Consider the following 24383-nt stretch of genomic DNA (forward strand, 5'->3'; position numbering starts at 1 on the left):
TTTTTTTTTTTTATTATTACAGTTTGGTTGTTTAAAATTAACTTTAACTGCAAAAAACAAAATGCTGAAAAATTATGAGATTAAAAATTTCCTTTACGTAACCATTTTACACTGATAAAATATGACAATTTCAGCATTAAGCCTTGAAAACCATGGCAGCATAACTTTAAAACAGACATTTATATCATGGGTGTAATAAAAATTCATAATTTTCCTTTCTTGTTCTATTAAACGTTATTCGTACTGACAGACAGGCATGTTTGTAATTGAACAAGCTCTTTTCCTAATGCATTTTTTAAATGGTTTCTAATCAGAGAGTTTTGATCATGAGCCAAATGCATTGATGTTAGAAAGAGCTAAAACATGAGCAACCATCTTCTGCTTTTTCCAGAGCTTATTACGGAGGGACACAGTGCAGTCAATAGAGGTTGGAATTAGTGTTTCAGCAGCAGAAAGCACAAAGATGGCTTCAAAGACAGCAGACAGCAACTGCAGAATTTTAATGGGTGTCCTTTGCCCCTCTAGACCACACACACGCACACACACACAAAGCACTCACTCGGTATCAAGGGATGACGATGAGTAACTCACCTGCTGCACCTCTGTTTCACCATTTGAAGTCTTCTCCGTGTACACAAAGGAGTTGAAGATTCTCTGTGTGGAAAAGAAAAGAGAACAGTTACTGAAAGCTTACAAATAAAAGTAAGGAACTGCTAGACTGAACACTCAAAAAAAATGGCAATGACAGGTAGAATATCTGTCAGAATTGACCTGTATGCACAAGGACTTTTGGTTAATGCTTTTTTTTTTATTTTTCAGTAGTGAGTAGCTCAGCTTTCCAGTAATGAGCATTTTTTTCAAGATGGAGCACAATAAAACACTTCTTTAATGTTACTTTGTTACAACTGACGGACTCATATGCAACTATTACAAAAGGTTCAAATGCTCACTGATGCTTCAGAAGAAAAAACGATGCATTAAGAGCTGGGGGGTGAAAACTTTTGAACAGAATGAAGATGTATACATTTTTCTTATTTTGCCTAAATATCATATTTTTTCATTTAGTACTGCCCTTAAGAAGCTACAGAAGATACTTGCATGTTTCCCAGAAGACAAAATAAATTTACCTTGATCTTCAAATGCAAAAAGTTTTCACCCCCGACTCTTAATACATTGTGTTTCCTTCTGAAGGAAACAGTGATCAGTGAGCGTTTGAAGCTTCTGTAATAGTTGCATGAGTGCCTCAGTTGTTCTTAGTGTGAAAAGATGGATCTCACTGTCATTGTTGGAAAGGGAAAAAAAAAAAAAAAAAAACAACAAAGAATTTGTGGGACCAGAAGGATTTCTGTGAAGAACAGTGGCCAGTTTAACTTCATGACAAACAAGGGATTAATGAACAACTATTCAAAAAAAAAAAAAAAACAGCTGTGGATCAATCTGCAAAGTTTTAATGCTAAAAGTGCACGATAAATTGTGTTATTGTCTCCTAAAAGACTTAATCAACTCCAAACAGTGTAAACGAGTCGTAAGTAATTTGAATCGGCCATCTGGCCAATCACAGCAAGTTCATAGAAAGGAGGGGTTTCAGAGAGACTGAATCTTTGAAGTGTTTCAAACTAATCGTATGAGAATCGCTGGAAAATGAGGAGATATTAAGTACATATTTTAAGAAAACGAAAGTGGTGTTTGACCTTGCATGCATGTAAATCTACTGTACGGGACTCCCAAAACAATATTAGGAACCTTAAAAGTAGCATAATAGGGGCACTTTAAAGCTTATGCTAACTGCGCTATATTAAAAGTAGCTTTTAGTTTAGCAAGCTACAGGTTCAAAGTAAAAATGGTTATGTGATTATGTGCATAACTAATGTTAATTATACTAATTATGTGTTTCTTCCAAAATTTTGATTTAAAATTTTGCTTATTACTGAAAGTACACTGTAATTTCTTTGGTGGCAAAGTTCCTAGAGTGCTTAAAGAATTCAGAAATCTTCAGGTGTGTTTCAAGTTTTATCTAGTACCTAAATGTACAGTTGCACCACATGTTTTGGCAACATGATGCACTCATCGCAGGCACAAACACTAGATAAACATCTAAACCCAACAATCCCATTACATACTACACAAAAGCTCACCAAACATTTGCTTAAAAAAAGACTGCAGATGTTTCATGTAAGCCTCCCGATTTCGAGCTAAATGAGCTATGGAAGATTAAACCTTTCTATCCCTACACCTCAGCCATTGTAAACCTTCAAAAATAGCCTCCAAGCGCAACAGTTCCTAACAATGATGATATTTGCTCTTTGCGCGCCTCATTACCGTGGCAATCCTGACATGGAATATCACTGCGGAATGTGTCAAAACAACTTGATGGATTATTACGCCATCCAAAAATCACTCGCCATCAGGAGGACTGATGATCTTTAACTCTTAAGAAGAGAAGAAACTCTTTTAGTCGCTGTGTAATGTGTCTGAGGTCAGGGTGGTCACCCACATTAAAGATGATGAAATGGGCAACATGTCCGCACTCACCTAAGACCTGGAATTTCATCACCAGCGCATGTTTATAAAAAGCAAAACAAACTGTGGGTGATGTATGGATGAGCCCACCTTTGTGAATAAAGCTCCAGACACAGAAGCTGTGGAAAACTAAGTGAAAGAAGAAACTTGTCATTTCAGACCCTTCTTGTAAAATAAACACACGCACAAACACAAATAGCACACCGGGCACCAGTGCAGGTCTTTCCCTGGTGTGGTGGGTTTGTTTTTCGAACCGCTCCGATGGCTTTCACAGCTTTAGCCAGACCAAAGAGGAATTTCGCAGCTTGTAACTTGAGAACCCTCTCAACAAACGTGAAGCTCTTGAGAGGAAGGTCTTTGAGGTAAGAAAACTGATAAAAACACAGGATGCTAGACTATTATTATGGTTCCAACGTTTCACCTAAACAAAGTTTCCCTTACAGTTGATTCAACCTCACTATGTTAAACAATGACTGTGTTCTGTAAAAGATTTGAATGTTTTGCGTATGTGAATATGCATCTTAAACGAAACGTCATACGTTTTATGAGCTCAAAGGAGAAGTTCGCTTCCAGAACAAAAATTTACAGATAATTTACTCACCCCCTCATCATCCAAGGTGTGCCTTTTTTTCTTCAGTCGTAAAGAAATTATGCTTTAAGGAAAAAATTTCAGAATTTCTCTCCATATAGTGGACTTCAATGGTGCCCCCAAATTTGAACTTCCAAAATGCAGTTTAAATGCAGCTTCTAAATAATGCGACCCATCAAAGAAGGGTCTTATCTAGCAAAACGATTGGTTATTTTCTAAAAAAAAAATTGACAATTCATGTCTTGTGTAGCTCTGCGTGAACTGTGTATTCCAATTTAAGACAGTTAGGGTATGCTGAAAAACTCACATCTCATTTTCTCCTCCAACTTCAAAATCATCCTACATCGCTGAAGAAGCACTGCCTCAGTGTTTAAAAAGTGAACGTGCAAAGATCAAACACCCTTTACAAAAAAAAGGTAAAACAGCGATCTAGGACGATTTTAAAGTTGGAGAAAAATATGAGATGGGAGTTTTTCAACATACCCTAACTGTCATGAACCAGAATACACAGAGTTCACTCAAAGCTAGACAAGATGAGCATTTGAGGTTAAAAAGTATATATATATATATATATACACACACACACACACAAGTTCAAACTCATAAGAATAAGTTCAAACTCAGAGGCTCAATAGAAGTTCACTAAATGGAGAGAAATTCTGTAATTATTTCCTCAAAAAACAATTTCTTTACGACTGAAGAAAGACAGACATGAACATCTTGGATGACAAAGGAGTGAGTTAATTATCTGTAAATTTTTGTTCTGGAACTTCTTTAAAAATTAAAATCATTCAAAAATTCATTAATTACCCACCCTCATGTTGTTCCAAACCTGTAAGACCTTTGTTCATTTTCAGAACACCAATTAAGACACTTTTGATGATTTTTTTAGAATTTTTATGTATTGTGGTACTCTTGTGAACACGTGTTGGAGGCCAACACTGAAGAGATGAAATTGCTGCATAAAGTCGTTATTTTTCCTTTTGTTTGGACACACAAAGCATTCTCGTAGCTCCATAAAATTAGGGTAGAACCACTGATGTCACATGGGCTTTTTTAATGCCGTCCTTACTACCTTTCTGGGCCTTGCACGTGTTGCGTTGATGTCTATGCAGGTTCAGAAACCTCTTGGATTTCATCAACAATATCTTAATTTGCGTTACGAAGATGAACGAAAGTCTTATGGGCTTGGAACAACATGAGGGAACAAAATAGTTTTGTGAATCTTCTGGAGTCCTCTAAATAAAAATCTAAACATTAAGGTAGGCTTTTTGTTACCAAGACAAAAAACAAACAAAAAACAGAATGTGTATTCTTTTAAAAAAAAATGCAGTTAAAAGATCTGATTCATTTCCATGACTTTTCCTTAGTCTAAAAATCACTTTTAAAATTAGGCATCGTCTTATATCCAGGTTTTTCCAAGATCGTGGGAATCATGCTTCTTGCCCTGTCTTATTTTAAATCCTTTTAATTCATCTTGAGGCCCTCTGTTTGAGAACCACCGCTTTAACATGTCAAAACTGATGATATGAATGCAAACAAAGTTTTTTCAACTGTCACCAATGGTGACTAAGCTGTAAATTATTGTTGCAGTTGTTTATCATCACATCTGTGACCACTTTAGTCTTGGTCTACAACCCTGCAACAACAGAAAGAAACAGAGTAGCATCAAGCTATGGCATGAGTGCATGAACTTTACGGTTCGACAGGACTCTTCAAGTTTGGACTATCCACTGTCTAATCCTCACAGACAAGTCAACACTAAAATGAATGACAAGCTATAGGATTGTAAGCAATAACATAGCGCCGTTCAACAGAGTGGGGACAAAGGGGCCTATGTGCAGCTGCTTTGGCTCACAATTTGGTGTCCAGGGCGGTTATTAATCTTGTCAACCCCAGGGTTAATCTTGACTGCAGTTGAATAGATGTCTGGAATGACTGAACCTCATGCTGTCTTTGATCCAGGCTTGTCAAGGCTCCGGCACTCCCTTCAACAGAGGCACGGCAAGAGAGATTGACTAAAACCAAGCCCTCCGCAGGGTGGTTTATTATATCAAGATTGCCATCTCCCTCAGCCTAAAAGCAGCCACTTAAGAATTATTGCCTCCACCTAAGGAACGAAACCCATAAGTCATGTCCATATTTCAATACACAAACAGAAAAGTGCTCCGTCATTCTCAGCATAGCTCGTAGCAGTTGCGCAAAGCTAATGGGCACGGATGAGCTTATTGGATTTTAACTGCACACGCTCTTCCGTAAAGTTTCCAGGCATTGGTTGAGGAAACAGCTGACGCGCTGTGGGAGCGGAATAACACTGGAGCCGCGGCGTTGATGCTCGGCAGCATTTCCATTAAAATGGTGCGATGGAGGGGGATAAACCTATTAGCAATTCAGTCATCTTCAAAGGCCAGAGCCCATCCAGCTAATCCTCATTAATTTGGGATTGTACAAGGGAGTGAAAGGGTGTGCTCACACAACGCAACGAGCAGAAAAGGTGCCGTAATCCTCTCTTTAGGCCTACAAGGTCTAAATCATTGGACTGACCCTCCCTTAACACTGCAGTAAAAATGTAGGTTAAAAGAGCAGTAATGTGTTTAGATAAGTCAACGTGAATTGCCATTTGGAACCAATTTTACTTCTGTAAACACAACAATGAAAGGAAAAATATAGGCCAGGGCTTAATTTTATTCATCTGTAACTTATTTGATGAGCAAAAGTGGGCGTCGCACAAAATAATAAGGTCACAATGACTTGCAACTGAGAGTTTGCTTAAACAATGACTAAACAAATATTTGTTGGACAAGAAATGTTGCTTCAGAGGAAAAGCAAGTAGTTACACTTTAATTAAAGATTAGAAAAATCATATTAATTCAATATAACTTATTTAGCATTAGAATTTTACATTGACTTCAAGATTGTTCATCTATTATGAGGGATGATAGAAAATGTGAAATGTTGTGGCAGGGTTAGCTCCCAAAAATGAAAAAATTGTCATTTTACTCACCCTCATGCCATCTGTGGAACACAGAAGGTGATATTTTGAAGAATAATTTATCTTTTGTCAGTTCCAACATTGTAAAAAAACAAAATTAGATCCCATTGACCTTCATTTATGGACAGAACAACTGCAACATATTTTAAAATGTTTTTTAGTTTTTTGTTTTTCACAGAAAAAGGAAAGTCCTGTGAGGTTTGGAACAACATGAGGGTGAGTAAATAATAAATATTTTCAGTTTTGGCTGAACTATCAACTTATCTTATCTATTGCTGCCATCAAAAACAAAGGTCATCTAAAGCACATTCCTGACTGCAAATCCATGCGTACAATTTCAAAATAAAACAAGATTAAATGTCATTAACACTATAACTTCTTGTATTTTTACCTCAATGTATAAATGTTGTAAAATTCAATTCAATTGCAATGTTTTATACAGTACTATGGCTCGGTTTTGACACAACTTTTATAATTCAATTTGAATATGCTATTTTCTCAAGGAAAAAAAAAAAAAAAAAAAAAAAAAAAAAATCTCTCACCTATCAATATTGAAGTTTAAAATTAGCCAATTTATAAACAAAATAAAAAAATAAAATTATATTCAGTGAAGTTTTTATAATAATAAAGTTATAGCTTTAAATTGCATAATTATATTTTTACACCAATTTATATTTTATACACATACATACATATATACACACACACACATTTAAATGGTGGTATTCAAACAATTTCATATTGAAGAACAGTAAAAACTTTAAAGAATGTGTTACAAGGCACATACATTTAGGAAAATGCACCTCTCTAGAGTTCATTTTTCTAGCTTACTAATGAGTTTATGGTCACCAGATATGCTTTTTCTGAGGTAAATGTGACGTTATGTGACTTTGTTCACAAGTTGTTATACTGATGCCTGTTCAGCGGACACTGATTGGGCTGATAGAGCGATTACCTGAGACAGGATACGGATTTCATTAAGTTGTACTCTCTTTTATGATAGCTTTGATTGTTCATTCATGTTTATTTCATGCAGTAACTGGAGGAGATGATTAGTTCACATGTGCTTCACCACATTAAACAGTGCCAAAACAGTATTTATTGTTTGAATGCTATAATAAAATGAATAGAATTTGAAATCTGAGACTTTTTTCATATCAGAAGTAACAAAGCACAAAGCTTATTACGATTATTGAATGGGAGGTGCACTTTAATCTTCTGTTCATTAACTAAGAACAGGCTAGACTAATCAATTCTTGGCATTTAAGAATCTGTCGTTTCGTAAAAATGAGAATCGATTAAAATTGAGAACTTTTTTTTTTTTTTTACCTAGCCCTAGTAGTTACTCAGAAAAAAAAACTAATTTTTGTATGCTCAAACGCCCCAATGAATTCATAATGACCTGCATTTATCTCTTGTATGTTATATTATTTTCAGTTATTTGCCTTGACTGTTTCTTTTTTTTGTGCATACTGAAAATTGCCTTCAGATAAATGTGTTTTATGAGAGTAACTGACAATCTGATTTGAAATCCCATATTTCCTCACTGCAGCTGACAACACCTAGTTGCTGCGGCAGCGACAGGGGAAACTGGGTACAAACAGAGAAGATGAAAGGCCAGACAACAGAAGCCAGTCTGGGATGCTATTGCGATTTCCTGCCGCAGGTACCCCACTCACCCCCATCCCCCTCCCCCACGCTCAAACTCTCAGAAGCAATGTGCTCATTGCACTACAAAGGCTTCTGTTCCAGAATGAGGCATCCTTCCCTGCCCTCTGATGTGTTTTTTTTTCTCCATCTCCTTCTCACCCTCTCCCAGTTTCTAAGGATGAGCCAGAGACAAGGCAGCACTCTGCATCTGCACCCGAATATGCGGAAATGTTTAATATACAAACTGGCAAGAACCAAAAAGCAATCTGAATGTAACTGATAGATGAATACTGAAAATGCACTATAGAATCACAGAGCAACAGATCTGAAATTCTCAAATTTTGGGTCTAGGATTTCTGACGTGATTCCTCACTAACGAAAGAGTACCATGGTACTGCGGTTTACTGAATATTATGTAATTGGAATATTGCAAATAGCATGGCTTATGAATATCATTCAGCAACTTTTAGGAATAAGAAATATAACTAGAAATTATACCAATATTACATCTTTCAAAAGATATTTATTATTGTATATTACGTATGTATAGTATGTACAGTATTGCACTGTATAAAGTAGTTGTTATAATTTTTTTTTTTTTTTTCAATAAAAGAAAACAATTTCAACCAAACAGCCATTGTTGCCATTAGATTCAAAATGCGTCTAGTGAAAAAGCACAAGTTATTCACATTTTTACGAAATAACAATATTTAATTATTTATATTTTAATTTTGCATTATGCATTGTGTCCCAAAATTGCATATAGATTTGATGGAAGCCTATTTCCACCACTGAGTAAAAAATGTGACTTTTTCCTCACACAATTATGACTTTTTTTCCTCAGAATTGCATGATACAAACTTGCAATTGTGACTTTTTGAGATAAACTCACAACAACTCACAACTATGACTTTTTTCTCAGAATTGCGAGTTCATATCTTGCAACTGTGACTTTTTCTTAGAATTGTAAGTTTCTATCTTGAAATTGTGACTTTTTTTTATCAGAATTGTGAGTTTATATCTCACAACTGTGATTTATTAGAATTGTAAGTTTATATTTTGCACTCTGACTTTATAACTCGCAATTCTGAAAAAAGTCACTATTGTGAGATACTCACAACTGCGACTTTTTTCTCAGAATTGTGAGTTTATAACCTGCAATTCTGACTTTTATTTTTTTTCAGAATTGTGAGTTTTTATCTTGCAACTATGACTTTTTCTCAGAGTTGTATGTTTATATCTCGCAATTGTGACTTTGTTCAGAACTGTAAATTTACATCTTGCAATTCTGAAAAAAGTCACTATTGTGAGACAGTTGCAATTCTTCTCAGAATTGCAAGTTTCTTGCAACTGTGACTTTCCCAGAATTGTGAGTTTATAACTTGCAATTCTAACTTCTCTCGCAATTCTAACTTTTCTCGTTTCTTTTCTCGTAATTTTACGTTTATATCTTGCAATTCCGACTTTCTAACTTGCAATTCTGAAAAAAAGTCACTTTCGTGAGATACTCACAACTGCAACTTTTTTCTCAGAATTGAGTTTATAACTTGCAATTCTGCCTTTTTTTCAGAATTGAGTTTGTATCTTGCAACTGTGACTTTTTCTTAGAATTATAAGTTTATATCTTGCAATTGTGACTTTTTTTTCCCTCAGAATTGTGAGTTTATATCTCGCAATTGTGACTTTCTCAGATTTGTGAGTTTATAACTTGCAATTCTGACTTTTTTTCTCAGAATTGTGAGTTTGTATCTTGCAACTGTGCCTTTTTCTCAGAATTGTGAGTTTATATCTCACAACTAACTTTATTACTCAAAATTCAGAGAAAAAAAAGTCAGAACTGCAAGATATAAACTCACAATTCTGAGAAAGTCACAACTGCGAGATATAAATTCATAATTCTGAGATAAAGACACAATTACCTTTTTTATTCAGTGGGGGGAAAATGGGCTTCTATAGGTTCCCTTATTCTGCTATACCTAATCAAATGATACATTAGAGTAAGACAAAAAAAAAGCAATTTGTCACATATATCATAGATTATAACGTCTGTGTTTTTCTTGCATACATTTTTCAATCTTTGAAAAAAGGGTCTTACAGACACTGAAGTGTGGCTGACATGTTTCACATTAGCAGTGAATAAACTGAAGTGTGTGTGTTTGCGAGGGGGTTGGGTGGACGAGAAGAGAGCGAGTGTAAAATGAGTTCCACATGCAAGCATATGGGGTGGACTGCATTTACAATCTCACCGAGTTATCGGGTTAATGAAGCATAAGTTGTTTTAATAGTTCTTTAATACCAAAAATTCTCAAACTTATCTGACCATCAGAACTGCAGTAATGACGCTGTGCAAGGCTGGAGCAAAAATGACTTTGGTTTCCACAGTTACGCATTACTAGCACAGACAAAACATTGCATTCATACACTTTCAAGGTCTTGGACCATGTGCAGTTCAGCCTAAGTAAGTCTGATGACTGTCTGGGATGTCTTCTTGAGGGAAAAACGAGCTTTTTACACATCCAGCATCAATATACTGTCTAAACAAGGATATACAATCGGGCCTCACTCAACGTACAACGTGTAGATAAATCACCTACAGAGATAACACACCTTATGCCTGTGTGTTCTTGAGCCGCTCTGGGCTGAACTTATGTTTTAGGACGCCCCTCCACCGAGAGAGAGACTGAGTGTCGGTGGAGGGGCCGACAGAGCCTGGGGTCCTACAATAACAAAACCTCTTTGTGCAAACACTGAGGGGCCCGTTGAGAGACCGGGTCACGGAGCGGATTCTCTCGCAGATCTCCAACTTGCGGCAGCCCTGTTTTTTTTCAGTCCAGCAGACAGGATATAATGGTTTCCACATGTGAAGGGGGCCCAAATAACAATGACAACAGTTGAGAGGCCTGAGTGTTTTATTACCTTGAATTTCTGCATACAGCCATCGCCGCAGGCTTACAAGATCCAATATGCACAGCACATAAAAGGTATACCCATCTAAAAAGTGGTAAACTAAAGAAAAAAAATGGAAAAAGCTGTGTTGTCACTGCGTCTTACGTTAGTTGATGTGTCAAATAATTTCAGAAAATTAATATTCAATATATTAAATATATTAAAACATATATAAATATAACCAGTATTTTTATATGAAATATAAAAATAATTATATTAATTAAAACACTGTGGTAGAGAAAGCTAAATATTGGCAGGGCAAGTACAAATCTAAACTACAGCAGAAAAAAAATGTTATTTTTTAGTCTTGTTTATATGAAGAGACGGTTTTAAAAACGTAGGTACATCAAACCAACTGAGAACGTAATTGGCCGTGAGTGAAAAACTGAAAACATCATCAAAACAGTCAACAAAAATCTATACTGTGCAGCAGCATTCAGTAGATTCAAGAAGCGACAATCTTCATCTATTTGCCACATGTGGAAAATAAATGAAAGTGCTTCCATATTATAAAGTCCTCGCTTTGAGCTTCCAGATGTAGTTAATGATCTTATTTGCACCATGGCAACATTCAGAGAGAAGAGCAAGACTTTTTAAACTCTTTTGACTAAAAATAGGGCAGCAGGCACTTCTGCTTCTGAGAGCGATGGAGGTAAACATGAGAGAGACTCTGAGTTTTCTAATCTTTCCTCTCGTGGGGTGTTAAAATTTAGGAGATGAGCGATGTCTGTTTGTCAGCGGTGAAGTGTGAGCTTCAAACGCCGAGCATAATTCACAACTCGCTGGAAAAACATAAAAAGGGGGTGAGGAGGAGGGAGAGAAGATTGGAAAAAAAAGAAAGGAGAAGGTCTTGGAGTCCACAGCCCTGTCTGACATTCCCGGAGCTCATCCATCTATGAGGGACGATGGAGACACCGCTTCATTTCCTGCTACACTGGCAGGGTCTGCCTAGAAACAGATCATCCAGATCCTCATCAGACGGAGTTTCCATTCCAGTGTTGGTCTAAAGAAGGCAAACAGTGAAGGGAAAGCTCTAACATCTACCTCTAAAATAAAATAAAAAATACAATAAAAATGTTCCCTTATTCAAAAAAAAAAAAGGAGCAGTACTTCTACTCTCTTACTTGAATATAAAATAGTTGCAAATGCCCCTGCTGATAAAAAAAAAAACCCAATAGAAACCACCACAGAAATGTTAATGGTTTCCAGTAAAAATACCATTACTTTTAACCATTAAAACCATTAAAAATGGTTTTCTGTAGTGTGTTTTTAGTAGTTTTAACAAACCACCAATAGAAGGCCATCAATTACCAGTAGAAACCCACAGGGTCCACTAGAGTTTACATTAAAACCAATACAATTCCTTTCATGACCAGTAAAACCATTACAAATTTTAGGGGTGTTACAAAAATGGCAACCAAGTGAACTGGCTTGCTTTAAAAAAAAAGATGCCGCCGCGGTACAATGATGATATCAGGACGTAATATCACGGTACTTTTAATATATACCACAGTATTTAAATTGTTTCAAAAAATATCATGGTACCAAAAAAAACAGTAGTAGGCCTACCATAGTACACTAAAAAAGATAGTTCTTTAGTTCTTTACATGTAGTAACAGTTCTATTTAGAACCGCAGCATCCTAAAGAACCATTTTATGTGTTAGAGTTTAGGGTTCTTTATTCCCGCCTTTTTGTGATTCAAATCTGTAACTGTCAAAGCACCTCATAACTGATTTTCTGGAGCTCAGCGATCCAACTACACAGACTGTCAGCACACTCTCAACAGGTAAATGATTTCAATCTTAAATTTAAATACAAACTTAAGTTTAAAATGGTTGTGAACTGGTTTCCATACAAACGTTTTTTCTCTAGTTAGTTTTTTGGTCACATGTAAGTTAAGCTGAGGATACTACTCTTCTCAACCAAGTAAGTAACAGATACATTGAATTTACAATAGATTTTTTTTTTTAGAATTTATAAACCATTTTATGTGTTAGAGTTTAGGGTTCTTTATTCCCGCCTTTTTGTGATTCAAAACTATAACTGTCAAAGCACCTCATAACTGATTTTCTGGAGCTCAGTAATCCAACTACATAGACTGTCAGCACACTTTCAGCAGGTAAATGAAATTAATTAGTAAATTTAAATACAAAAATTGTAACGAACATATTCTTTTCTCTTAGGTTTTTGGTCACAAGTAAGTGTGAGCAGCTCTGTTAAGCTGAGGATACTTCTCTCCTCTTCTCCACCAAGTAAGTAACAACAGACATGGAATTTATTATACAGAATTGCTTGGATTTATGCATAAACATACTTTTTCATTAGTGTGGGTTTGTACTAACACATTTTGGATTTTGGTACTGTATAAAAGCTCTACTAACCGAACAAAGTAGTTAGTGAACACTACAGACTGTTCATTATTCACAAATCATATGTGACCCTGGACCAGTCACAGGGGTCAATTTTTAAAAATAAATAAATGGAAGAATAAAATTTTGGCATAAATTAAAAATCAATCATTTTGACCCCTACAATGCACTGTTGGCTATTGCTACAAATCCACCCTTGCTTCTTACAACTGGTTTTGTGGGTCACATATGACAAATAGGCTAAACTAATATTAATAACTTAATATTAAACAACAATGGGGTTAGTTTTCCCTATGGAAAATACTTTGTTCGGCTTGTGAAATCCACTAAAGATAAAAGTGTAACTTTAAGACTTCAAACCTGGGCCTTGTTAAACAGAAATACCATTTGACATCTTATAAAACTGCGCTATTGGCAGATCAAAGTAACAGATCAAAGTACTAAATGATTAGTTAAGAGTTTCTTGGTACAGCAAACCTGCTCCAAAAAAACAAAGCCTCCAATATGAAATCTTTTAGAAGTGTTAATCTATGTATGCAGACCTACCACACATCCATACACATTCTCCATCGTGGACTCAAGCAGTTTTATCACACACAGGTGCGATCAAATGGCAACAACAAGAAATTTTGTGCTGTGTTTTTAATTATCGTGCTACACGCGGGTTATGTTGCAAATCCTGGACAGTGCGCCGGCTACCCTGGCACTCACGGTAGTGTAACTTTCCAACTTCCCAACCACCTCAACCCACAACGCCCACATATGGTCTGGGCTACGTCGGGTTTAGCTGCCCTCTCTGCCCATTCTTCTTTAACACTGCCAACACGGTCAGACACACACCAACAGTTCTGGCACCTGCAGCCATAATAACACCCTTGTAATGTTCTTCATCTAAATCTTTTGAACTGAGAACGGCTAAATATAAAGCAAGTGAGGTGAGAAAACCTCAAGGACTGGAGAGCAAACACTGACCAGAAGACAAACAGCATGCTAGGAGACAGGATTTCTGCCTGGACTGAAGGACAAATCTCTTTTTCCACATAAAATACGTAATTCAGATCAAACATCTCATAGAGTCAGCTTGAGTTTATGAGAACAAGGCAATCAAACTGTGTCCGCAGGCTTGTGAAAGCCAACATTTCAGAACCGTCGAGCTTAAGCAAACAGACCTCTCCTTATAAACCAGCGATCTGCTTTTTTATTCAGAAAACGTAATTCTCTTTGCTTTGATTGCATTAATTCAACCACATCACTCTGGAGAGCCAAACTGAATGAAAACACGTATAGCAGATCAAGGGTGGTCCTCTCACTCTCTCTTTTTTTTTTTGCATTATATTAAAATGTGAGCTCACGTCCACATACTCAATTCCTTTGGACAATTACTTTGAAGTCTTTCAGGTTAGATTCATGAAAATATTAAGGATATTTGCATTACGACACTCAGAAAAGCCTCTGTAAGAAACCTTGAAGGACCAGAGTTTTAGCAGAACTACTATCGACATGGAAGAAGCAAAGCCAGCCATAATTCAAGTAACAGAAAACTAGATTAGTGACTCCATACATTGCAAATTAACTTTGGAAGGGGTTATTTCCCCACTTTCTAACCTCAGTACTCTGTTCTGTATAAACAAAATGTATTAAAAGTTCAATTCACTTTTCTTTATCTTTGAAGTGAAACCATTTGAAAAGATACAAATTTTAATGAAATCTCACAGTTTTGTGTCCTTTCATTAAAATCTCAACCTGAACTCATGACGAAAATGTACCTCTGGGAACATTTCTGCAAACGAAATACGTAGCTTCATCTAGGTTTTGTGACATATTCGATGTGAAATGTCCACTGGGTGGCGCTAAAAGAGTGTTCAGTTTTCTTCCCTAGAACAGATGAACGTACATATGGTACGTTTTAGGTGACGTTGGTTTAAAACATGTTACCGCAGTTCAGACTTGAAATGTCCGTTGAGTGCGCTATAACTCTAATGCTCCGTGACATTTAAAAAAAAAAACATACCATCTGCACTAGAGTTGTCAAAAGGTACCGGGTTCGGTACCTTCGGTACTGAAATTTTTAAAACGCCCATTTCTCGCTCACATTAGAACGCTGTTGAGCCGATTTTTAAACATCACTGATTGGCCATAGTGTTCACGCGCTCAACAGACAATGATAAGCACTTCACGCTCCTCCCCAAGCGACATTTTTAAAATTTCTGTACTGAAAGTACCGAACCTGGAACCTTTTGAGAACCCTAATCTGCACTACACCTAAACCTACCTGATAGTATGAATAAAAGCGAACGACAAAGTGACGTAAAAACGCAATCGCATGCATGCTGTTTTAGCTTGTTTGTCGATCTCTCATCTTTCAGCTCTTTCATTATGAGTCATGTTTTTTTAAGAGATTCGTACCCAAGGATTCCGCATCTTAAGTCCAATTCCATCATGGCTGAGCTACCGAGCAAGCTTGTTACATCCGGTGTTGCACCTATTTTCGACCCCCTATTAATTACAAATTACTACTTCCTCTCGTTAAAATCGCTACTTGATTGCCTAATCCCACACCTAAACCTATACCTAGCAATACTAAGGGGGGTAGCAACCTGGCAGGGGTCAGAATTTGGCACAACACTGGAAAGCAAAACATGTGGAGTTGTAATCATAACTGTGCATGAAAACGATTGCAAGTGCTCACTGTTTTACTGCCTCTAGTGTTCATCTCTGTTGGAATTGGAAAAGGCAGTGATATCTACATATTGGTACGTATTCCGTGTCTTCCGAAAAAGATCCCACAGGTACGTTTTCATTAGATCAGGTAGAAAAATTTATTCCACCAACACTTTGAATGCTTCACAAGTTCATTAAGAGATTGTGAAAGAAACCCAACGGTTCAATCCAAGTCTTCTGAAGACAGAAATTCTTAAACTGAATAAACAGATTTAGAAACATTGATCAATGCGAATACACAGAGCACATCAAATATGGTAAATAGAAGTTCAAATGTTTGACTGATGCACTTGAACTGCTCCTTTAAGATTCATGAAATATAACTAAATAAAGTACTGACTAAAGTAGTGCACAAGAATCAAAACAGCTATTCTCAGTCTCAGTCAACATAAAACTGGAAAAATCACAAGGTTAAATCAGACTGCATTTTATGCAACCTCCAAGAGTCAGGCTGTACAGATTGGAATCAGCCTGTTGGGAAACAAAATCATGTTTTTAGATTTGATGTTGGATAGTTACTGGGTTTTTCTAAGTTCGCCAGCTTTGTGGAACCAAATCTGTGAAACATACTCGGATCAAAGAGATTCACCCAAAAATGAAAGTTCTGTCATTAATTGCTTACCCTCATGTCTTTCCAAAATCATAAGACCTTCAGTGATCTTCGGAACACAAATTAACATTTGTTAATTTTTGATAAAATCCGAGCACTTTCTGCAATGGTTACTAGCATGTTCAAGGTCAAGAAAGGTAGTACGGACACTGTTAAAATAGTTTATTCTCGCAGCTTCATAAAAATCACGGTTGAACCACTGATGTCACATGGTTTATGAAGCTGCAAGAACTACCACATTCAAGCTCTAGAAAGGTAGCAGGGACATTGTTAAAATAAACAATGTCCTAGCTACCTTTCTATAGTTTGAATGTGGTAGTATAGTTGCTGTCTATGCAGGGTCAGAAAGCTCTCAGATTTCATCAAAAATATCTTAATTTGTATTTTACGTGTTTGAAACGACATGAGGGTAAGTAATTAATAACAGAATTTTCATTTTTTCCGTGAACTATCCCTTTCAGGCACTTACTAACAAGTATACAAAATCAGTCATTTGAATTTTTCCTGCTATTTGGGTAATGCTCTGCTTTTGCTCCCGGGAAAACTGTTTGACAATATACATCTGTCTTTCTTCTTTCCTGATGATCCAGAGACACTTGTCATATGGTGGTGACAGGGCCAGGAGACAGGGTAAAAGTGGCTCATAGAGGGACTTCTGTAGGGCCGTCACTGAAGAATGCAGCATCTTTCACAGGAACACTGCCCGACACTACCTAGAATTACTGTACACATGTGCTCTGTGTCGTAAAACTTCAAGTTTCAAGAACAGACCAAACCCTGGGGAGCTCTAAAGGTGAATTACATGGATATACAGCTCTGTACTTCATCACTGATATGGAAAAAACAGCGTACTCCAAGATGAGCATTTTTGGTCTGTTTTTCCAAAAGAAAATTCAAATTATAAATGCATATTTGCTAAAACTAAACTTTTGAGAGTACACTAGCATACAAATTACCTCACAGCTAACACACGACATCAAAGCCAACAAAACATTAATTCTGAATCCATAAAACTTCTAAATTAAAACCCAATCCAAGGCCTACAAGGGGAACGCACATTCCAATGATCAGGGAGAATCATTCCAGTCTGGGATCACTGCTTATCTCTGGTTATTCTCGGATCAGTAAGACAGAGCAGGATCCTGCTGCTCGCTTCAGTCCAGAGGACAAAGGCTCTGTTGGCTGCCTGCCGGATGTGAACTCAGGGTGCGTGGTGAACACGCTCAGATGGCCACAGGGGCTTGGTTACAGACAGCATCAGCGAGGGAGAAGGGCCTCTGATACCCACAGGCCTGCCAAAGTCTATTACACTCACACAAGCTACTATGCTACAAACCCAAACTTCAATATTCTAAGATTCTGTTTATACTTGCCATTTATTTCAGTTGATCTGATTATAAGTGGATGGTGCTAAATGAGACTATAAATAGGGCACAAAATGTTTGTGAAACAATTACTTAACATTCTCAGCTAGTCAAAAATGTTACCACACTGCATTTGTAGTGTAAACACTTATCAACCCTGATGTGTCCTAGACAACAGCAAAGGATCACTAATTAACCTGTCAATCATCCACTGTGCAAAAACAAGAACTAAAAACTTTGGTTTTAAAATTAGATTTAAATATCATTAAATAATGCAATACAAACACATTACAACTGTACTGCATTGACAGTTAGCAATCAGCTTTTGCATTTAGAAGTATTTAAAAGAATGAACATACCACCATTCTAACCAATCCAACAAGCTGAAAGGCAGGCTAAATAAACTATAAAAACCCTAACAATGATGCAGTTTACAATACATGATTTTCACAGTATCAGAGCTATAATCTGAAATAACTTGGTAGAAATAAATTATAAACCCCACACATATCCACACAATTTAAATGCTTCTGTAGTATATATTATTTTGAGATTACTTGTCCTACTTTTGAATTAAGTTATGCAAAAATAAAATGTGATGTGTAATGTGTAATTAGGATGTCTGCCTAGGCAAGCAATTTCCCTCCATTTTAAGAATTTTTACATTTTAAATCTACATCAAACCAACTTAATAGGCTCAAAACTTTGGATGCTGGTGAATATTTGCTCAAAGTGGCAGTGACATGGTAAAGCTTTTGCCTACAAATGTAATAATTGCAAAAACAACTTGTGGGAAAAACTGTACCTCAATTGCCGTCAATTACTTCTGTAATACCTCAGCTTCAGGCAGGTTTGCATGCACATGTTCATGGGAAATGGGTGAAGAAAAATAACACACTCGCTTTGCATTCTCTTTAAATTCTCTGCCAACAACAAGCATCGAGAATGAGACAGAAACGCTTTACAATCAGCAGTCTGGAAATGTCATCGATGTGGTTTCTGTCAGATTATACACCGTGACACCACTGCAAGGCTAAAGTTTGGCTGATCAAAGCCTTGGGTATTCACGGACAAATTTTTCCTCATGCAAATATGCATTTGTGCGTGAACTGGTAAACTCACACTGAAAAAAAAAAAAAAAACATGATCCAGAAAGTCTTACAGCAAAGACAGTAAACACCCCAGGCAACCAAAGATATATTTGCTGTCAAATCATTGCTTACATTCCTTTGCAACTGCTCTCTAAATGATGACATTTCCATCGAGAAAGCTGCCAGGGTTAATTCAAATCATAAAAAAATACCAACCCTCCCTTCCCCAAATCCAGCTAAATACAGGAATACAGCACTAGGTTTTGGCACCATCCATAATGGTGTGTAAAGTGAAGACATAGCAAACAAACAAACTCACCTAATCCTCTTTGAGAAACCCAAACAGAGATGAAAATCAGATGAAAGATTTGGCAAATCCTCACTTAAACACAGCTGAAAACCTGATTCCGGTTTGCGGCGTAGTAAACTCACTCACTGAAGTAAGCAAAATCAAGACATCTCACTGAAATTAACAGATTTTAAGTGCAGAGACATTATTAAGTTGAAACCCAAAAGAAATTTGAAGCAGTCTCACACTGAAGTCAAATGTTTACATATGTAATTCCGTTTTGTCAATGCTGTCATTAATTAATCATGGTACTCTTGTGAACACACATCGAAGACTGACACGGAAAAGAAGAAATTGTTGAATAAAGTCTGTATTTTTATATAAAAAGTTATCATAGCTTCATAAAACAACTGATGTCATATGGACTATTTTAGCGATGTCCTTACTACCTTTCTAGGCCTTGAACGTGTCAGTTGCGTTGCTGTCTATGCAGGGTCAGAAATCTCTTGGATTTCAACAAAAATATCTTAAATTGTGTTCCGAACATGGACAAAGGTCTTACGGGTTTGGAATAACATGAGGGTGAATAACCAACAACAGAATTTTCATTTTTGGGTGAACTATCCCACTCAAATATCAATAGTTTTTCATTTTTTTTCAGGTTCTTTCAGACTTTCACCCAATCAACAAATAATCATCTGTTTTCAGTATGGCTGAGCTATATGGCAAAAAATTTAAATGTCAATTTCTTCAGAACGTTTGACCGATTCTCTATTTTTTAAGATTTTTTACTAGTCAACTTAAAAATGTAACTACAACATCATTTAAGTAACCTGTTCTTTATTAACTTTCTAGTTAAAATTCTATTCCAAGTGTACCACACATGAAGTTGTCAACATGACATAAATGTTAAACAAATCACTTGTTAAATATCTTTGCAGCAAAGATTCAACTACAACTACATCTTGTACAAACTCGTCTTTTACATGTATGTTCAGAAATAAGGAAGATGCTTAAAAAAAATTAAATAAATAAATAAATCTCAAAAGTAAAGGTAATTCAAATTCAAAATGACTGAAGGCATAACACCAGTAGACTACTATTAATTATAAATGTGTAAAAATAATGAACAGCAGCTTTCAGCCTGTCACCATGATGCAAATATGGAATATCAGACATACAGTAGTAATTCTTTATAGGTTTTGTTTTTTATTATTGTTTTTCCATTGTTTGTTCTATGTAAACAAGGAAGCGTTTGATTGTTGCACTCATGTCTCTTGCAGTGTCTCATGCATGAAACAGCATTCTAAGACCGTGGCGTTCAAGTTAAAAGTTGTTCACTCCCATCTTCTTGCATGTTTTTCCTATTCCACTGTCCGTGTCACATCTTTGTCAACACAAAAGTGCACTCTGTGTGAATGGAGCCTCGATATATTGCTTTTTTCTCTTTACTGTTATCACTGGTGTATTGTTAAAGTGTCTAACTCTAGCATTTGGTAATATTTCAATTCAAAATTGCGATTTCTCGATTTCTAAAAAATAAAACTGTGGCAAAACATTAAATTTGAATGAATCAATAAAATCAGAAAAAAACAAGCTTGCCGGTCTGACTTTAAAGAGATAGTTTAAAAGAGATAGTAATTGCCAATACTGGAGAAATCTTTTGGACAACCACTTGTAATACTCCAGTATCACATTAACTGCAAAGAGAAAATACCACAGAAACCATAAATAATAAACCATAAAATACAACATAAAGCCTTTCAACTGAGTAAACGTGCATGCGGAGCCCACTAAACATTACAATAAGTGCCTCCGTCCAGACACCTGCATTCCCACAGTGCTCTGCTGCAAACTGTTCATTACACACAGTCTTCCTTTCAGGAGACACCAGAGACTCAAAGCGCTGTCCCCAAGACTCCTGTAAAAGAGACGCTGGCACTGGACCAGTTCACACACACACACGCACACGCACACGAGTGCCAAGCAGACCGCTGCCGGGCATGATTTGAGAAGTGCACATGCATACGTCGAGCGCAAACATATTCTCTTTCTCTCCCACAACCTTGCTCTCTTCTTTCTCTCACTCTCTCTGAGGCACAGGCACCTAGTAAATCAGGCAGTAAATTGGTCCCTACTGCTAAAGCAATCACAAGACAAGGGCAGTTTATCTGAGACCACACTGCAACATCTCTATGGAGCCTCTAGGGAACATGAATCAATAAACAAAAGAATTACTTTGGAAATGCTCGTAAATAGTCCACACACACACCCTAACAAGCTCCACACACACACAGACATTAAGCAGTGACTGCGGTGTCAAGGCCAATAAAAATTCTTTCTGATTCCTTTTTCGTGTTTACATATCATAGAGGGGAAATGTACTCTCGTGCCTAACACCCAAGTTCATCTGCTGTGCTAACGCAGGTGTTGCGTTACCAGTCAGTCAGGGTAGATAAAATAACTGTCCTTGGCAAGCGGCGGCCCAGCTCGAGACAGTCATAGCAAAACACAGCTGCTGCTTGTTGCTCTAGCAGCTTTCCTCCTTTTCCTATCACACATTCAAAGCAGGAACGCTCCTTTATGTCGGCCAATTAGTGGCCTCAGAGTCAAGGTTCTTTTTTATCTTTCAAAGTACACACTACAAGAGAGAGATTCAAAGTTCAGACACTATCTGGGGTCATTTCCTGCTTCATCTTGGGTGGTGAGAGACGGTGCCAATCTTTGAAATGGAGAATATGAGATTAGAATTACCTGTACACTAACTTAAAGCACCAGAAATGATAGACCCCAGCACGGGCCTAAAATCTAAGCCCTAACCCGGCCCTGCCCCAAGATGCTCAGGCCCTAGCCCAGCCCTCGTCCGACAGCTTATCAGAATTCTTGGCCCAAATCTGGTCCAAGCCTGTCTTTTCCCCCCTTCTCCCAAAACAACTTACACTACTGTTTCAGCTATTAAAATAGCTGATTATTGTATGAAATGGCAAAGAGATTATATTTTTTGTTTTGTTACTTAAGTTAATTTACAAAAACGTTTGAGCATTTTTTATTCGTCAAATGTAAGTTTTGATAAGCTCGAGCATATCACAGTGTTAGTTTAAATGCTTAACCCATATAAATGTGCACTGAGAGTAAGCATAATACATTGTTTAGAACTGTAAAGGGTCTATTTTTGTGTGCACTCACAATATCAGCAAAACATTGTGCGTTTATAAAATAAAGATAGAAAAAAACAGGATGCGCTGCAACTTTTTTCATCACCATGAGTAATGGATGTCTAAAATATAAAAACAAAGAGAAGATTAAAACAAGCCCAATGCTCGTCCTGCATTTGAGCTACGATGTGAAAATTGGCCCGAATCCCGGCCCAAAGGGCCGTAAATAAGTTGGGGCCCATCGGGCCCAGGCTGAAATGTAGGGCTTTAAGAAACAATAACCATGTAGTCAATAAATCACTAGTCAATAAGGTTGACTAATTTATTTACTGTACTTTTTTTTAAGCAATGAGAATACTTTTTATGTGCAAAGAAAACAAAAATAAGGAGTTTATTTAAGAATTTGTTGAATAAAAGCCTTATTTTTGTTTTCTATGTGCACAAAAATTATTCTTGCAGCTTCATAAAATTGCAGTTGAACCACTGAGGTCACATGGAGTATTTTAACGATGTCTTTCCTACCTTTCTGGGTCTTGAATGTGTCAGTTGCGTTTCATCAAAAATATCAGAATTTGTGTTCCATAGATGAACAAAGGTCTTACAGGTTTGTAATGACAAGAGGGTGAGTAATTAATGACAGAATTTTCATTTTTGGGTGAACTATCCCTTTAGGCATAACAGCAATGGTCAAGCACTAAAAGCTAATGTGTAAACTAAAAGGAAATGTGTCTCTAGTACCACAAAGAGGAATTCCCACCTACCCTCTTATCTCAAAGGTTATCAGATAAAGGGATTTGGATGGGATGCAAACTACTGACCTCTGTATTTATGGACCTACTTTAATCTCTAAATCAGGGAGTGACCCCCCCTGACCAAACACAGTGGGAACTCTCATCTTGCCTTTCTTAATCTCTGAACACATCTATCTTCTATCTGAGCTCCTTCCTCTGGAGAAAACAAGATTTACTAAAATTTCCTAATGTTTACTTCCTGGAACTAATAAAACAAGGTCTGGTGCTGTTTCTTAGAAGCACATAAAGAACAAGAATCGATGCCTGGAGTGTCTGTTATACTTCAATACTGTGAGCGGATTAGAAAAATGGATGTTAATAGCAGGTATGAATGGGATCAAAGAGTTCAGGATTAATGAAGTGGAGTACATTCATTCACTCGCTCACAGTGAATAGGTTTAGCTGCACAGACACAGTCCTCCTCACCCGGTCATTTCAGGGCTGTTCGACTCCTCCCAAACCAAAACATTCCTGCCTCAGACACTTCAATGCGCTGTCAAACTGGCTCCCTATATACATAATACATGAGGCTCTGGATACTCTGGAAAGAAAATGTCAATTCAAAACACACATTCTCAAAACAATCAATAACAGCCTGAGAAATCTACTCCAAGATTACATCAACAGCCTTTAAAGTGGAGATAAAAGCTGGAGGAAAACTAAACAAACTGTGAGTTAAAACAGTAATGGGCTCTCAACAGCATCAACTAACAGTTCGATGGATAACATAGGCTTTGTTCAGACAGGCAGGAAAAAAAATTGTTGCGTCTTACTCAAATTTGTTTGGTTGTTGACGTCTGAACTGGAAGCCTTTTTTTTGTTTTGTTTTTGTTTTTTGCATATCAATATATGGTTTGATGGCTGATTGAAATCTGAATTTAAGTCTGAACAGTCAGACTGGACTCAAAGTGATTTAGAATATTGAAAATGAACATTTTATTTTAGGTAAAGAAAAAAATACACAAAAATTATGTATAAATAAAATAAAAACAAATAAATAAATAAAATATGTATAAAAAAGAAAGGATTTTCCACTCTCACGTTAATCCAAAGTTAAGATAAAAACTGAAGGAAAATAAACCAGTTAAAACAGTAATGGGTTCTCAAAGAATAGTTTGATTGCTAACATGAAAAAAATAGTTGTGTCTAACTCAAATTTGTTTAGTTGTTGACGTCTGAATCGGAAGACTTTTGTGTGTGTGTGGTGTTTTTACAAACCCAATCCAAAGCACATCAAAATGTGGTTTGAAGTTTGATTTAAATCTAAATTTAACTCAGAATGGTCAGACTGGACT

The 24383-nt window shown here is 36.7% G+C and overlaps 1 protein-coding gene across 1 annotated transcript in view; it reads right to left on the reverse strand.

Moving 5' to 3' along the window:
* cachd1 (cache domain containing 1) overlaps positions 1-24383 on the reverse strand; it is a 91680-nt gene that overhangs the window by 59576 nt on the left and 7721 nt on the right. Inside the window, exon 2 of the mRNA XM_051111552.1 lies at positions 592-654. Coding sequence (XP_050967509.1) covers positions 592-654 — 63 coding nt within the window. The remainder of the gene's footprint in view (positions 1-591; positions 655-24383) is intronic.

This window comes from Labeo rohita, chromosome 6 (assembly GCF_022985175.1).
Source record: "Labeo rohita strain BAU-BD-2019 chromosome 6, IGBB_LRoh.1.0, whole genome shotgun sequence".
Lineage (NCBI taxonomy): Eukaryota > Metazoa > Chordata > Actinopteri > Cypriniformes > Cyprinidae > Labeo > Labeo rohita.